Raw genomic sequence first — 18,895 nt, 5'->3', positions numbered from 1 at the left:
AAAAAAAAATAAGATATAGATCATTTTATTGTGATGAGTAAGTAGCAATAAAGTCATTGGCGAAAAAAAGGGAGGAGCGCTGAAAGGTGAAAACTGCTCTGGTCCTAAAGGGAAAAAAACCCTCAGTGGTCAAGTGGTTAATGTTACCCGTTCCATTGGTACTGGCTGGTCTCCATCAAACGTCAATGTTATCACAAATTGACCATCTACTGAAAATGTGTTACCAATTCTTTAACTTTTTTTTTTTTTACTTTTATTTACACTTTTCTTCACAACATTTCATTAATATTTATATTATCCACTTTTTTTAGTTACAGTTTTCGTAACGCATGTCCGTAAATATGAACATATTTGTAATTTTGGCACTGATGGACTGGGTACCCGAATATCTAAGCACCGCCCCCCCCCCCCCCCCCCCCCATGGTGTCTGGCCGGCGCTCCCAGGCCTTTACAGATTTCATACATAGTGTGGCACTGTTCCGAGATCCAGTATTGCAGGTCCTTGGTGCGCAGTGAACTCCAGAAGGTGTTTCAAATAAGTATTCCGATGATGAAATACCATAATGTGAATGCTGACCCGATCTGCTGCATGCTTGTCTTGTTCAGGGACTATGACTAAAAGTATTATGCTGGGTACACACGTTGCAATTTCCCGCTCGATCCACGGGATCGATTCGATTATTTCTGACATGTTCGATCGGGTTTCAATGGATACAGCCGTCGATTTTGCATACTTAACCTCCCTGGCGTTCTAATAATGGTTTTTTAAACTTAATTTTTTTTAAAATCATGTAGCTAGCCTAGCGCTAGCTACATGATACCCCCCTCCCAGCGGAATCCACCCACCCTTCCGATCGCCGCCGGCGATGATGGCCGTCAGGAGATCCCGTTCTGAACGGGATCTCCGTCAGGGCTTCCCCCGTCGCCATAGCGACGACCGGAATGACGTCAAGACGTCATAGGGAGTCCCGATCCACCCCTCAGCACTGCCTGGCACTGATTGGGCAGGCAGCGCACGGGGTCGGGGGGGGGGCACTCGTTACGCGGCGGATAGCGGCGCATCGGCGGCGAGGATCGTCTACAACACGCAGCAAGCATAGTGCTTGCTGCGTGTTTTTAAAAAAAATGTATTAAAATCGGTCCACCAGGGCCTCAGCAGCACCCTCCTGCGTCTCTGGACGAGCTCAGCTCGTCCAGAACGCTAAGGATGTTAAACGCAAAATCGACGGCTGTATCCATCAAAACCCGATCGAACATGTTGGAAATAAAAGGGAAATAAATATGGCAGCCTCCACTCTCTCACGCCAGTTGTCCATTTAATTGTGGTGGAGTACGGTAAGCAGGCACGGGTGGTGGGTGTGTAGGTGTGATGTCAGATGAAGAAATTCTTGGCCATAAAAATTAAAAGACAATCTGACAAATCTGTCAGGTTTTGGAATAGCCCATCTCCTTATAAGGGTATCTCAGCTATTTGTTTATTAAAAAAAAGAAGCACTTACTAAACTGCAATTGAACAGTCCACCTGCCAGAATAGTGCAGAAGCTTAGAAGTGTAGACTACCTATTGTGACAGCAATGTATGAAAAAGGTACAGTGATTTATATAGTTCATCTTAGGCCTAATTCACACTGGCTCTAAAAAAAAAACAGTCCGTTCGCGGATTGTAATGGAATCGATCGCAATGGATGTAAACTGATCCAATTTTAACCTATGGATCCCTTCACATTAGTCCATTCGAAAGGATCCAAGGAACTGTAGTTAACATATCATATTATTGTTTAGGACTTCTTCCACTGTGCTTTACTGAGTACATAGTTATATCACTGAATGTCCTCAGAGAAGTTCACAATCTAATCCTACCATAGTCATAGTCTAATGTCCTACCATATTATTATGTATTTATATAGCACTGACATCTTCTGCAGCACTGTACAGAGTACATAGTCATGTCACTGACTGTCCTCAGAGGAGCTCACAATCTAATCCTACTATATTCATAGTCTAATGTCCTACCATATTATTATTATGTATTTATAAAGCACTGGCATCTTCTGCAGCACTTTACAGAGTACATAGTCATGTCACTGACTGTCGTCAGAGGAGCTCACACTCTAATCCTACCATAGTCATAGTCTAATATCCTACCATATTATTATTATTATGTAATTATATAGCACTGACATCTTCTGCAGCACTTTACAGAGTACATAGTCATGTCACTGACTGTCCTCAGAGGAGCTCACACTCTAATCCTACCATAGTCCTATTTCCATCATAGTACAGGGCTGATTTAGAGGGAAGCTAATTAACTTCTCTTTATGTTTTTGGGATGTGGGAGGAAACATGAGTGCCTGGAGGAAACACACACAGACACAGGGAAACCATTAAAACTTCTGCAGATTTTGCCCTGGACGGGCTTCAAACCATTTATAAAATATTTAGTCAGTGTTTGCTTATTGTAAAAAAAAAAAAATTCTTCCCGATTTACATTCTGACATTAATTACAGGTGGCGCCATCTTTACTCTTGTCAGGTGCAACTCTGCCGAATATTTACGGAGAGGTCTGAAGCTAGTACAAAATAATACCTGGTCTCCCAGAATGCTCTGGGAGGAAAAATTTGCATAGCTAAATAGCCTAGGTTGTGACATCACAGGGAGGGCAGGGCAACATTCAATATACAGCAATATATAGATTATAGGAAGGGTTTCTGATGTTCAAAACAGAACAATTACTGAAAAAGTGGGTATCCTTAATAATTTACTGCATTCTATTATAGGTCACTACAGTGCCAATTTATTTTATTTTTTCTTGGAATGGCAGCACAGGAATGAAGTCGGAACAGTTTTGGGAACAATGCTCGTTCTTTTGGCAAGCGAGTCTTTCTTGTAACCTATTATAACAAAATGAAAACAGAGGAGATCTGCATTTGAAATCATCACCTTCCCCGGCCTGCGAGCGTTTCCCAAAAGCCCTACACACTTTCTGAATGGCCGATGAGGAATTTGCTTCCTAAACAGCCAGATTTTCTTTCCTGCGAGTTGTACGACGAGACGCAGAATAAGAGAGGAGATGTTGTGGCTTTGATGTAAAGAAATCAATATATGACCGTTCCTTAAGAGCATTTCTCAGTCTGTCATGTGAAAACGGATTAGCACCTCCAACAAAGAGCTGCAGATCAGAGGAGTGTAAGCTGCGATGCCGAGAGGTATTAGAGGGGTGGAGAGGGAGGATTCTGACATGGGCTGGCTGGAAGGGACTGGAGGCAAGAGAACCAAACAAAAACCTTTCCAAATGCAAGAGGAACAGCAGAATGTCGTATCTGTACCCACAATCTGGAGCTCACCTTCACTCCTACAGGAATACTGTAAAGCCTTAAAGGAAACCAGAGATGATATAAACTAAAATTTTTATACATACCGGGGGCTTCCTCCAGCCCCATCCGCTCCAATCACTCCCACCCCGCCGCCCTCACTCTTCTGTATTGCCGGTAATGGGTCCTGTAACTTCGGCCAGTCTGCGCAAGAGAAGGGCGCTCTCTACGTATCTCTCCGGCAGAAGTTACAGGACCCAGTACCGGCGATACAGAAGACTGAGGACGGCAGCATGGGAGCGATCCGTATATACATACAGTTTTATAGTTGTAATTTCTTATCAGTGAGGGTCACACTGTATTCTGACCCGGTCCTGACTCAGACAGGAACTGCCACTTACATACCTGATGTTTAACTCTTTCAGGCAGAGAAAGAAAAAAAAGGAACACAGCATAGTTATTTGTGTGCTAGGCAATATACATACCCATGTCTACCTCATCATGTCACATGTCACTTCACCTCGGATATCCTTTTAAGTCCACCACTACCTCCTCTATTTACCAAGAATTTGGTTTTTAAGCTCATTTAGCTTCGTTTTATCCTTTTGGCGCCTCTGTTCTCCTGCATAATACCTGATCCACGGGGCTGAGTGGATCAGGTAGCCGCAAAAAACGCCATTCCTGTGGGCAGCTCTGGCCCACTTTCACTTTTGTGAGCTATAGGTCACAACGCTGCACTGAGTGACTGTGTCTGTCTCTCATAGTATGCAGGGAGGCGGGGGAGTGGCAGGAGGTGTGGCCAGGGAGAGAGAGCTGCCCAATGACAGCTCAGGAAACTCTGCAGGAACGCCCCTGGCGGGTGTTTTGTACAGGGAATCCCTCTCCCTGTGTTTTCCTCCGAGATGGCGTCAAATATTGTTGCTAATCTGATGGGGCTATAGCGTGGCAGTGGGGGGCAGAGATCGGCGGGTGGGAGACACAGAGGCATGTCATCAGGCAGAGACCATGTCTCTGCCCACCTCAAGCTCTTTTTAAGGTTCCTGACATTTTTGACACTTTAGCGGTGTCGCTTTGATACATTACCTAAACCATCTTAGTGATAAACATTTTGTTTTTTTTCAGTACAATCTCAGCTTTCTTTGGGTAACATTTTATAGTCCTTTTATGGGGAAAAATTAGTCGTAAATGCAGAAAATACCATTTTTTTTCACTCTACCTAATTTTCACATGACACATCCCACATTCTCTGGCCCTTCCCAGTGAAAAGGATACCCCATATGCCATATTTTATTACTAGCTGAGTATGTGGTGGACTGTTATCCCCCCAGCCTGCGCGTCAGTAGCGATTGGATGGGTTTGCTAGGGCGACAGTTTGGAGGCCCCAGGGCTGTACAGATGCATCGCTAGGCAACGGCAGAGCAATACATCTGCAGAGCATTAACTTTCGCCCTAGCGATCGCATCCTATCGATACAGGCGGCAGTCATTAATAGTCTATTAACAGGTATGGGTATTGCAGGGGTTAACAATGGGTTAATAGGCTAGGCTAGGGTTAAAACTTGACTGAGGGTTAAAAAAAAAACACCTGCACGGATTTTGGTAGCAAGGCACTGGAAGTCCTCTCTGCCCCCCTCTATAGAAGAATGGATGAGAGAAGTGGAACGGGTATGCAAAATGGAGGAGCTGACTGGTTATATCCAAGAGAGAGGGGAGGTATATGAGGAGAGGTGGAACCAATGGGGGGAATTTAAACATACACAGACTTATAAATCACTAAGAATAGAAAACTGAGAAAGAAGGGTACCCTATAGACGATTGGTGACAAATTGTAAGAAGAGTGGGAGGAGGAGAGAATTGTGCGGAGTGACCCGGGGTGGGGGGGGTGGGGGAGGGTTAAGAGTGAATGAGATGGTAAAAAATGGGACATAGGGGAAAAGGAAATAGAGCGGGCTGGGGTGGGGCAAGGCAATACAAACACTAATACAGTTAAGGGGAATTTAGGAGGAGAGGCCGTCTATCATAAAAGCTGCTATAAGGAGGGGGAAGAAATAAATAGCTTATCTAGGAGATACTGTGGAAATAACTTGAAATGGAGGTATATATATTAGATACCCTGCCACCCCCCCCCCCCCCCCCCCAACGCTTAGAATCTGGCGCCTAGTGTAAGTTTTATATATGTAAGAGTTGTATATGTAAGTTTTGTATTTGGAAAACTGTATAATTTATGAAAATGAAAAATAAAGATAATTAAAAAGAAACAAAAAAACAAACAAACAAACAAACAAAACACTATTTAATTGGGACCATGTCACTTTAATTTTTTTTTTTTTTTTAACTTTTAAAAAACTTTTTTTCTTTCTTGCCTAACTTTATTGAATAATTGTTGCTATTTGCTAGCAACAATCCTTCACAGGACTGCACCTGTGGGGCGATTTTTAAAAGACGACGTAGATCCGAAACGTACAGCTACTCTAACTACAAAAAGTAGTTAAAGGGAACCTGAAGCGAGGAAAAATATTCAAAATCAGGGCCAGATTTACCATAAGGCAGTGTAGGCATGTGCCTACAGGCGTCTGATGATGGAAAGGCGGCTCACTCCCCTCCCCGAGCGCCTCCCTCCCTCCTTCCCTATGCAGAGTCCTGATGAGTGTAAAATGAGAGGTTACTCCCCCTGTTCTCAGCATTCCACTGACCAGATCTCACTTCAGTCAGGTGCACCTCTTGCTACTTAATACTGAGGTTCCACTTGCTACCCAAAACTTGGGGGCACCTCAAGCTACTTAGTAATCGGTAACAAGAAGTACCCTCAATATTAAGGGGCATCGGTGGCTACCTATGCTGGGCAGGGGAAGTACGGGGAAGACAAAAGCTGGGCCAGCCAGCACAATTGCGGTGCGTTTCGGTGGGGGTTTGTAGGTTCATGGAGAGCAAAGTGTAGGGTGCCAGAACATCTGTGCCTATAGGTTCCTGTGATGTAAATCCAGGCCTGTTTAAAATAAACACATGACATAGCTGCAAATGAATATTACATACTAACTTCACCATCAGTTCCTCTCAGAAGCTCACCATTTTCTTCTATCAGTGATCCCTCCCAGTTCTGACAATATTTTGTCAGAACTGAAATATACCAGTTGCTGGCAGTTATATATCAGCAGCTATCAGTTACAACTGAATGTGCAAGGTAATGTCCATGTTTCCATATGGCTCAAGTGGGCGATATTACAGTGTAACAGTGTGCTGACCAGGAAGCTGTTATGAGGTAATGGCCATTTTTAGAATGTAGGACGGAGAATTCCATTGATCACAGTGGGCAAACAGGACGCAGGAGAGGAGAAAGAGATTGAGGAGCAGACTACACAGCAGGTAAGTATGACTTGTGTATGGTTATTTTGACTTTATTTTCAGTTCAGGTTCTCTTTAAAAATGTGAAAGGTTGGAGAGTGACATATGTGTTCTGGAAGGAGATTCCAAAGAAGTTAGGTAACTGTGCCCGATCCTACACAGCCCATAAGTACGGGATGTGGACAGATTAAATGCAAATCAATATTAACCCTTGCACTTAACGCTTACACTTGCAGCAACGCTTATCCCTTAAAGGAGTACTGTAGGGGGTAGGCTCCGCCTCCGGTTCACTTCTGGAATTTCCGACTTTAAAGAGGAACTTCAGTGAAAATAATGTAATAAAAAAGTGCTTCATTTTTACAATCATTATGTATACATGATTTAGTCAGTGTTTGCCCATTGTAAAATCTTTTAAATCCCTGATTTACATTCTGACATTTATTACATGGTGACAGTTTTACTGCTGGCAGGTGATGTAGCTGCTGCATACTTTTTTGGCAGTTGGAAACAGCTGTAAACAGCTATTTCCCACAATGCAGCAAGGTTCACAGACAGGAAACTGACAGGAGTACCACGGTCCTCAGAGTTTCTTGTGGGAGGGGTCTTACCACAATATCAGCCATACAGCACCCCCTGATGGTCTGTTTGTGAAAAGGAATAGATTTCTCCTGGGAAAGGGGGCATCAGCTGCTGATTGGGAGGAAGTTCAATTCTTGGTTTAAGTTCCTCTTTAGTACACGTTCGGTTCATACTAGTCCGCTGCCCTACATTTCTTACCCAATCAGCAATGGACAAATCTACATTGGATGATGCTGGCAACCATTATGGGCCAGTTCAAGTCAATCCGGTTTTGATGCGTCTGTTTTATCTGCTGCTTTTCTGCATCGTACAAACCCAACCAATGTGATTGTTTTGGACAAGGGACTGCATTACTACTAATCAGGTAAATAACCCGCATCGGTTCTGAGGTGGCAGCAGACCCCCACAACAGATCCCTGGAGGGGTAACAGCGTATCTGTAAAATACGGATATACAGTACTTCTCCTGCCGAATCTGTGGTGGTATCAACTAAGTCTAAAGGTGACCACACACACACACACACACACACACACACACACACACTGTACACACACACACACACTGTACACACTGTACACACTGTACACACACACACACACTGTATACACACACACACACACACTGTATACACACACACACACACACACTGTACACACACACACTGTACACACACACACTGTACACACACACACTGTACACACACACACTGTACACACACACACACACACACACTGTATACACACACACACACACACACACTGTATACACACACACACACAGTATACACACACTGTATACACACACTGTATACACACACACACACTGTATACACACACACACACACACACACACACTACAATAAAATTATCCGATTTTATGGCAATTCGATAAAAGTGATCGGTTGTCAAGAAAAATCAAATACATTTTTTTTTTTTATAATTGGAGCTAGAAATCTAATCCAATTTCCTTTTTTTTTTTTTTTTTTTTTGCCGATATAAGTCGATCGGGAGAGGTGTTCATCATTTATCTGCATCAGTGTTTTACTTCAGCTAACATCTGGAAATATGCCTGAAGAAGGGGACTAGACCCCAGAAACCTTGCATCATTTTACAGTTAGCCATTAAAAGGTATTTTTACTTTTTTCTACCTATATAATTTGTTTGGCTAACACGGTACAGAAGCTTTTTTGCTACTGTAGCAAAGGAAAGAGTTTCATATTGTTTTCCAGTACAGGAAGAGTAAAAAAAAAAATTCAGTTATCTATGCAAAAGAGCTTCTTTGAGCTACTCCACCCAACTTGGGTTGAAGACAGTCCAATTTTCAGAAGAATTATACATCAAAGAAACAGTGAAAGACAACATTTAAATAAGGTTTTACTGCCATGAAGTTCAAAGGGTCATTAGCTCTGCTCTGTTCCATAGTTTAAAATGCCGTGTGTGGTTTGTAAACTGCAAATATGACAGAATGATGCAATGTTATATTAAAGAAAAAAAAAGTTATACAACTGAAAATAAAAATATGAGAATATTTTCTTTGCTACTAACGTTCTATTAATTATCTGTACTACACAACCAATTCATTATATCATGTTTTTTCCACCTGTGTCACATTAAAGCAAGCAGACCTGGTTAAATAAGAAAAAAACGAACCTTTTTGTCCGTGGCGACTGCTAAATTTGTCTCCGATTTCCGGTCGCCTGGTTTGCCGCAGCAGGATCTTGATCAGGAAAGCTTCCTCGGCATTTGAGGAAATCATGACTTTCTCAATGTACGATTCTGTAGAACCTTTATAACTAGAAGAGAAAATGAAACGAAGATGTTGAGAACTAATATCCGGATTCTTTTCTAAGACAACAAAAATTTCTGTGGCGCAAGGATCAGTCTTAGGATCCCTGCCCACTGCATGCAATTCCGATTCTTAATCGTCTTTTACATTAGATTCCAATTTATGATTTTTAATAGTTACTGCATGCTGCATTTTTTCTGCGTTTTTCTGTTGATAGCATTCAAAGAAAATCGGAATCCCAAATCGGATTTGCAGTGTGCAGGGAGCCTAAAACTGCTTATCAACGGTACAATCTCCGGAACGATCGGCCGTCCAATGTGATCACCCAATGTATCCTCTCCTCCCCCCAACATAGGAGAAAATGATAAGTAATTCGATCGGACTAAATGAATCAATACAAAATTTGGAACAATGGAACGATCGACCAATCATTCGTCCTCAATCCGCTCCGCATGATTACAGTAACAGATTGATAGCTCGGGAAATTGTTAAGCAGGGCTGTGGAGTCGGAGTCGTGGAGTCGGAGTCGAAGCAATTTTTGGGTACCTGGAGTCGGAGTCTGGAAAAAATGCTCCGACTCCTAATGAATTTAAACTGTAATTAAAATAGAAATATGATAAAAGGTTCTATTTCTCAGATAATAGTCATCATAAATAATTTATACATACAGTAATAGCTCTGCTTAGTCAACAATAATGAAATAAACCAATCAAAATGAGTTACTTGTGCTGCTTCAATAAAGCAGTCCCCGTATTTTTAAAGTCAGATATACACATCTGATTGTGACTGTATATATGAAGCGTACACAGGAATCTCATATATGTTACGGCCAGAACCCGAATTTCTCGCTGCGGCCAAATGTATGAAAAGTTAGTTTAATTGAATGAAATGAAGCCGCCGGCTTCCGCTCTGCCTCTCTGTCCTCCCCCTGCCTCTTTCTCTCCTACTTTCAGCCGGGGGACACGCGTGTCTCCCCCAGAGTCGTTTGTCGCGTCAGGGAATCCTGCTGTTCCTGCAGAGCGGGTGCTGGCAGAAGCAATGTCTGCAGCCTCCCCGCTCTGCTTCCCTGGTACGACTAACGACTCTCGGGGACACGCGTGTCCCCCGGCTGAAAGTAGGAGAGAAAGAGGCAGGGGGAGGACAGAGAGGCAGAGCGGAAGCCGGCGGCTTCATCTGCTACATTGCCGCCGGCTTCATTTGATTCAATTAAACTAACTTTTCATACATTTGGCAGCAGCGAGACGGCCAGAAAATACATCCATCTTAACAGGAATAATTTAATTTCTAACACTGGCCGCAGCGCAGCGACCACTTCGCACATTGGCCGGCCAGAACCCGAAGTGGCCAAACTTCGGGTTCTGGCCATAACATATATACTATATAACATCTATGCTGTAAGTATAAAGCCTGATGTGTAGCCGTGTCACTAATAGAGATGGTCAATGAGATGGAAATAATTCTGCATTGATGCTGGTTTATGCAAATGTATGCACTCCCTTTGCTGATGAAATCAAATAATTTGATATGTTGTTAAAAATTTGGTTTGGTGACTACGAATTAAAGGGTACCTGAAACGGATGAAAAGAAAAGTTTTATACTTACCTAGGGCTCCCTCCAGCCCCCTTCAGGCCAATCAGCCCCTCGCTGTCCTCCTCCGCCACCTGGATCTTCTGCTACGAGTCCCGGTAATTCAGTCAGTCAGCGCAGTCTGGCCACGTGCCGCTTCCACAGCCAGGAACATTCTGCACCTGCGCAATAGTGCTGTGCAGGTGTAGTACTCTCCCGGCGGCAGAGTGTATGCATGCGCACTACGCCCGACTGGCTCAAGTACCTGGACTCATAGCAGAAGATGCAGGTGGTGGAGGAGGACAGTGAGGGACTGATTAGCCTGAAGGGGGCTGGAGGAAGCCCCAGGTATGTATAACACTTGAATTTCATCTGTCTCAGGTTTACTTTGTTACACAGTAGTACTATACTCTACATATGCACTCCCCACAGAGCTGCAGGGAATCCACTGAGAATGCTGTGCACATTGAACACAGGTGTTGTCTGTCACCCATAAACCTGGTTCAGATTGTGCATGAAGAATGTGTAATAGAGGAAGAATCTCCTCATTCCCCTGCAGAGTACCTGCACATCACTCTTACATGTACCCACACTTACATTGCCTAGGGCCTGATAGATGTTCAGATTGTGCATGAAGAATGTGTAATAGAGGAAGAATCCCCTTATTCCCCTGCAGAGTACCTGCACATCACTCTTACATGTACCCACACTTACATTGCCTAGGGCTTGATCCATGTTCAGATTGTGTATGAAGAATGTGTAATAGAGGAAGAATCTCCTCATTCCCCTGCAGAGTACCTGCACATCACTCCTACATGTACCCACACTTACATTGCCTAGGGCTTGATCCATGTTCAGATTGTGTATGAAGAATGTGTAATAGAGGAAGAATCTCCTCATTCCCCTGCAGAGTACCTGCACATCACTCCTACATGTACCCACACTTACATTGCCAAGGGCTTGATAAATGTTCTTTGTTCCGGTCTGTACCTTTTACAAGTACTCTTACCAAGGACTAGTTTTAGTCTAGAGGCAGAAGATCCGCTGGCTAGTCCGATAACTGGTATTGTTTAAAAGGGAATAAATATGTCAGTCTCCATATCCCTGTCACTTCAGTTGTCTTTTAAAATTCCTAAGCGTTGGCAGTTAAGAGACGCATTTCATGATACATACTTTCAATCCACAAGATTGTAATATGCAAATTAGCGGAGTCGAGGAGTCTGAGGCAGTGGCATAACTACATACAGTACATGGGGCCTCCCAGCAAAAATGTTTTACACCCCTTCCCTTGCCTCACTTCGGTGCTCTTCACAGCCATGGGGCCCATCTCACAAGGGTCATAAAGCAAGTGATCCCTGATGGGCCATCAGGATCTTCTCCCCATAACAAGTTCAGCCACAAAACCCCTGATCTGAAGGATGGACCCCTGTATCAGAGGAAGGGAAGGTTAGCTGGGGGCCTCAAAACAGCTCTGGGCCCCTCTCCTCTAGTTATGCCCCTGGGGACGATTTTTTACACCTAGAGGGACACCAGCCGGGGGTCCGTCAGTCGCTGCGATATTAAACGCAGTTACCGCTGCACACTCAAACAATTGAGACCGAGATTTTCCAGCACGTCAGATCGATCCTTTCAACCGTCTTACGCCAGAAATCACTGCAAACATCGTTTGGGCAGCCACAGTTTGGCACCAATTCTCTTACAATTCAATAAAATTATCGAATAGGGATTTTTAAAGGTCATAACTCAGTCACTTACGTTACAGGCACATCTTTATACTGCGGTTGCTGCGGCCCAGTGCTGCCCTCTAGAGGAGTCTGAGTGACGGTCGGCATAGATTTGTTCACCAAAACTTGCTTGTTTTCTACTTTTTCTCCTAAACACAGAAATAAAAACAAAATAAAAAAATAAAAAATTAGAAAGCTAAAATAAAAAAGGAGATGCTTCAAAGCAAAATATGTGGAAAAGTATTAAAGTCAAAGTTCACAAAAAAAAAAATCTAAACTTATCTGGGCTGCACAAATGTTCAGCAGTTAAAATGATTAAAAATGAATTTTCCATTTCAGTTTACTTCCAGCTGTGGTTTTGGAAAAATGGATTTAAGCACAACCTGCTCTAGTTTTCTGTACTCTGCTTGCAGCACAGAGACAGCCCAGGTCCTTTCCTTTTCCTGAATAGGTAATGAGCAACACAGACAACGAAAAGCAGTTATAATTCTGAAATGCCTAGTCTGACAACTGATGTTCAGCTAAGGCAACGCTTGCAATCATTACCGTCAGGGCCGGTTTAAGCAACAATGGGGCCCCAGGGCAAAATAAACCTGGGGGGCCCCCCCCAACAGATACCCCGGAATAAAAACAGGCATTAAGGCACCTTTTTTGCAGCTGGTATAGTCAGGGTGTGAAGTCCCAATCGGTCGGAGCTCCACATTCTGGCTATCCCAACCTGCATGGGGGACAAGGGGTTAAAAAGTTTCAGGAGGGGGGTCCCCACATATTTAAAAAAAAAATTCCCACACTCTAAACATAAAAAAAAAATTAAAAAATTGGGAAAATAGGAAAAAATGCCAGGGATCTTCATACAGCCATATTGCGGCTGTATAGTGATCCCTGGCCAAAGCGCTGTGGCTGCGTATGGACCCCCTGGAAACCCAGTCAGGAAATTTATTGCGCTTTCGTTTGATACATGTAAAATTACACTACCGTTAGGTTTGCTACTAAAAGTGACATTTACCGCATTTGAAGTATACTTTTTTCCTTCGAAACTTTAAAATCGATTTTCTCAAAAACTATAAGGTCTTTATGAAAAATAGTTTTTTCCTCTTATTCCCAATGATCTCCTTAACATATCCTGCAAATTTAGGGTTTCTAGCATATAAGGTGGATTTGCTATTAACCGTTAAAGTCGGCGGGTTTTTAAATGTGTATTTTTTCTCTTTGAAAACTTTAAAATCGATTTTCTCAAAAACTATACAGTCTTTTTGAAAGAAAATGTTTTTCTCTTGTAGCCACTGGGGGCCCCTAAAGGATCTGGGGCCCTGGGGCAATTGCCTCCTTTGCCTCTTTGGTAGCACCGGCCCCGATTACCGTAATTACTCAATGATGCAATTTAAATTGACTTCCACCAGACGACTGATCCTCTGATTCCATCGTTGCAGTGGTTGGATAGTTTACTGGTTAAAGGCTCTGCCTCTGCCACAGATGACCTGGGTTCAAATCTCACCTCTTTCAGTTCAGTAAGCCAGCACCTATACAGTAGGAGACCTTGGGCAAGGCTCCCTAACACTGCTACTGCCTATAGGGCGCGTCCTAGTGGCTGCAGCTCTGGCGCTTTGAGTTCGCCAGGAGAAAAGGTGATATAAAGGTTGTGTCTTGTCCGAGTCCACTAACCAGTGGAAAACTGTTAACCAATCCAATTGATGGAATCAATCCTAGAATCGGGCCGATTCCCTTAACCTGATTGGTTAGCAGTTTTCCTTCTGTTAGTGGGAACAAATGATCGATTCTGATCGATCACAACAATTGATTGTACAGAGAATTGTATTGTTAATGGGCACCTTTAACACCTTAGTAACCAATTTATTTAGAGGCTTGCAAGTCTTCAGGGCCAATTTATTTTAGCATTTTTTTTTTTATTTCTTCTTTGTTACATTTCCTTTGTTTCTAATGAGCACTGCTGTAATGTGTATTTATGGCCACTTGTCACTAGGGTGCAGTGTGACAACAACAGAGGACTTCTGCTTTCAGTTTCTATATTTTCTGCTAGTAGAGAGAGATCAAATCATTCCAAGAATTTACAGCACGACGCGTTCTACTGACTGAGGTCAAAAGCAATGCACTTATCTCAAATGAGATAACTATTGAAGCTGCAAATGGGTTAAATAAGTATTGAATAAGCGGTTCTGTCCCCTTTGAGCACTGACACAATTTAGTCACATTTAATAAAATGCATGCGGTTAATTGCCCCCGTAGCAATGGTATGCATGATTAAACATGCTTTTGTACAATTACAACTGGATTGTGACTCACATTGTTTGTTGGGGTAACAGGAAGTTACTGAATGACACCTGCATGTGAGATTATTTGCAAATATCACACGCAAGATAAGCATACGGCAGTTACACCAGAGTACTGGCCCCTAACAATACAGCACTGCATTGTGGGTCTAACTCGTGACAACTGAAACATCCCTTAAGCTACGTACACACATGCGACAACGATCGTTCTTTGTCAAAGATGAACGAACTTTTAATTGATGAAGGAACGAGCTAAGTAAAGTTAGCTTTTAAAGGTGTGTAACGATCTGATAGTTAGAACGAACGTTACATCACGTAAAGCAACTATTGCACTTGCGCATAAAAATGAAAAGTTCCATGGAGAAATAGTGAAATGCGCGTGTCAAGCTTAGTACGAACGACCGTTTCCAACGATGTACTACTTTTGCAAACGATCATCGTTGAGAAAAATCTAGTCCCTGATGAAACTTTGACAGTGAAACCGGTCGGACGAGGCGGACGTGTGGCTGGACGGCGTCCTATGTTTTAAGTGCTGTTTTTCCTTGTGGGTCCCTGTCATAAGGGCCCAGATGTGAGTGACTTTTAAAAAACTTTTATGTTTTTTTTTAAATGAGATATTAAAATCGCTGTAGATGCGCTTAGATGTGCGTTTGTCTCTTTGCATGCCTCATTTTTGGTGAAATACTGCAATTGAGGATTAGATTGCTCGGCTTGTCTGGAGAGGAGGCCGGCTGCGAAGAAACCTGCTGCTGACCTCATTAAGCCATATTGCAGACCCTGTAGTTAAGGTCTGTGATAATCTGGTAAGCGTATTACTTTTATGGTGTTTTCGGTGGTGGACACAAGTGAATTCGCGCTGAAGTGTACTATTTATGTTAATTGAAGACGTTTTGCTGAGACGTTGGACTTTGGCTGCGATATATGTAGTGTTCCACATGTTAAGATTTGCTTGGCTGCGCTGATATTGTTTTTTTGATTATATTGTTGAGAAAAATCCGCCAAGATAGATCGTTCGTTTTTAACGATCTAGCTCGTCCGTCGTTTGCCTTAATGGTCGATGGCTGCTTTTTTTTAAACGATTGACGTTGGGAACGATCGTTTCAAACGACTATAGTTGCATGTGTAAGGCCTCTTTCACAATTAACAACGCGTGCAGGAGCCGTACTCCTGCACGTGTTGAATAGGCTGCGACGTGTCGTCGGGAATCTGCGGTGCGACGCTGAGTAGCGGCGGTAGTAATTAACCCGGCGGGGGAAACGCAGATTCCCTGACTAATAAAATGCTCCCGGATGCGTCATACTGCAACGCATCGAAACACAGCGTCGGGTGTGAAAGGTAAAATGAATGTCTGTGGACTTTCATTTTACCTTGGTCAACGCAAAGTTTCGATTTTGCGTTGAAACGCTGAAAAAGGGCTCAGATGTGAAAGAGCCCTAAGAGACTCTTTCACACCAGAGCCCTTTTCTGTGGTGTAACGCAAAGGCAGTTCTTTGCATTAACCAAGGTAATATGAAAGTCCATAGAATTATATTTTACCTTTCACACCCGACGCTGTGTTGCGGTTTGACGCACCCGGGAGCATCGACCCGGCGCTTTCCGTCGGGTTCAATTAATAGCTACTGCCGCTCATTGCGTCGCACTGCAGATTCCCGACGACATGCCGCAGGGCATATAACGCGTGCAGGAAACGGCTCCTGCGCGCATTTATAGATGTGAAAGAGGCCTAAGGCCCATTACAAAACAAGACCGTTTCCCAGGCTCAGGTACACCGGTATAGAAACCAGCCAGCCATGTCCAACAGGCACACCACTCCTGTTCACCAGTTAGCCACAAAATGAACAAAAGACATGGCACTCAGAGGGCTCCGCCCGAAACGTGTGTGTACTCCAATACAGCTTGTTGCTGTTCACAGCCCTCGGAGTGCCGTGTCTTTTGTTCATTTTGTGGCTAAGGCCCATTAACACTATCAGCATTTTGCGATGTGATTCTGATTGCTTGCGGATTGCTAGGTACAGTTAATATGAATTGAAACCCGTGGCAAATGTTACCATTAGTGTGATCAGTTTGGGACGTTTTTCTCCAGTTGTACGATTGCACAGGAAAATCACATTGCAATCGCAAAGCTATGTGATTTTCCCTTGATTCAGCCATTCAACATGTTTTCCCGCCCTTTTTTCCTGGCGCATATCACAAATGCACCGCAATCACTTCATACACCCAATGGATCCCATCCCGATCAGGGCGGAATCACAGTAGCAGAAATTAGAAACACGATTGCAGTGCAATAGCAACTGTGTTAATCAGTGGGAAAGCACCCTTAAAGGAAACCTGGAGTGTGATATGCCATATTTATTTCCTTTTAAAGGGGATCCGAGATAAACTTTTACTCATTGCATAGTTGTGTTAATTTCATATAGTTTATACTGCAGGGGTCCCCAACCTTTTCCGGCCCGGGGACCACTTTCTGACCAAATTTTTCTCCGGGGCCCACGGGGGGTGGGGGGTTGTGGGGGGGGGGGGGGCTGGGGGCGGGCTTGGTTTAGTGTCCTAGTGGACAGTGTCATGCACAGCGGGTTATGGGGGGGGAGGGGGGGGGGGTATAGCTAGCATAGTTGCCCCAGTATAGGGAGTTTAGTTGCCCCAGTATGGCTAGTACAGTTACCCCGTATAGCTAGTATAGTGCCCAGTAAAGCTAATATAGTGCCCAGTAAAGCTAATATAGTGCCCAGTAAAGCTAATATAGTGCCCAGTGTAACTAGTATAGTGCCCAGTATAGGTAGGTAGTGCCCCAGTATAGCTAGTATAGTGCCCAGTATGGGTAGGTAGTGCCCCAGTATAGCTAGTTAAGTGCCCAGTATAGCTAGTATGCCCCAGTACAGTAAGAAAGCCCCAGTATAGCTAGTATAGTGCCCCAGTATAGCTAGTAAAGCCCCAGTACGGCTAGTATAGTGCCCAGTATAGCAAGTATAGTGCCTCAGTATAGCTAGTATGCCCCAGTATAGCTAGTATAGTGCCCCAGTATAGCTAGTATGCCCCAGTATAGCCAGTATGCCCCAGTATAGCTAGTATGCCCCAGTATAGCTAGTATGCCCCAGTATAGTGCCCACTACGCCTAGTATAGTGCCCTAGTATAGCAAGTATAGTGCCCTAGTATAGTGCCCCAGTATAGCAAGTATAGTGCCCAAGTATAGTGCCAAGTATAGCAAGTATAGTGCCCCAGTATAGCAAGTATAGTGCCCCAGTATAGCAAGTATAGTGCCCCAGTATAGCAAGTATAGTGCCCCAGTATAGTGCCTCAGTATAGCAAGTATAGTGCCCCAGTATAGTATAGTGCCCCAGTATAGCAAGTATAGTGCCCCAGTATAGCAAGTATAGCGCCCCAGTATAGCAAGTATAGTGCCCTAGTATAGTGCCCCAGTATAGCTAGTATGCCCCAGTATAGCTAGTATGCCCCAGTATAGCCAGTATAGTGCCCACTACGCCTAGTATAGTGCCCTAGTATAGCAAGTATAGTGCCCTAGTATAGTGCCCCAGTATAGTGCCCCAGTATAGCAAGTATAGTGCCCTAGTATAGTGCCAAGTATAGCAAGTATAGTGCCCCAGTATAGCAAGTATAGTGCCCCAGTATAGCAAGTATAGTGCCCTAGTATAGTGCCCCAGTATAGCAAGTATAGTGCCCAAGTATAGTGCCAAGTATAGCAAGTATAGTGCCAAGTATAGCAAGTATAGTGCCCCAGTATAGCAAGTATAGTGCCCCAGTATAGCAAGTATAGTGCCCCAGTATAGCAAGTATAGTGCCCCAGTATAGCAAGTGTAGTGCCCCAGTATAGTATAGTGCCCCAGTATAGCAAGTATAGTGCCCCAGTATAGCAAGTATAGTGCCCCAGTATAGCAAGTATAGTGCCCTAGTATAGTGCCCCAGTATAGCTAGTATGCCCCAGTATAGCTAGTATGCCCCAGTATAGCCAGTATAGTGCCCACTACGCCTAGTATAGTGCCCTAGTATAGCAAGTATAGTGCCCCAGTATAGTGCCCCAGTATAGCAAGTATAGTGCCCTAGTATAGTGCCAAGTATAGCAAGTATAGTGCCCCAGTATAGCAAGTATAGTGCCCCAGTATAGCAAGTATAGTGCCCAAGTATAGTGCCCCAGTATAGCAAGTATAGTGCCCCAGTATAGCAAGTATAGTGCCCCAGTATAGCAAGTATAGTGCCCCAGTATAGCAAGTATAGTGCCCTAGTATAGTGCCCCAGTATAGCAAGTATAGTGCCCCAGTATAGCAAGTATAGTGCCCTAGTATAGT

The 18,895-nt window shown here is 43.7% G+C and overlaps 1 protein-coding gene across 1 annotated transcript in view; it reads right to left on the bottom strand.

Moving 5' to 3' along the window:
- POLR3B (RNA polymerase III subunit B) overlaps positions 1–18,895 on the bottom strand; it is a 186,349-nt gene that overhangs the window by 54,556 nt on the left and 112,898 nt on the right. The window contains 2 exon segments of the mRNA XM_068278323.1: positions 8,880–9,022; positions 12,337–12,454. Coding sequence (XP_068134424.1) covers positions 8,880–9,022; positions 12,337–12,454 — 261 coding nt within the window.

Source organism: Hyperolius riggenbachi, chromosome 3 (assembly GCF_040937935.1).
Source record: "Hyperolius riggenbachi isolate aHypRig1 chromosome 3, aHypRig1.pri, whole genome shotgun sequence".
Classification (NCBI taxonomy): domain Eukaryota; kingdom Metazoa; phylum Chordata; class Amphibia; order Anura; family Hyperoliidae; genus Hyperolius; species Hyperolius riggenbachi.
This window is presented reverse-complemented; position numbering and strand designations above follow the sequence as displayed.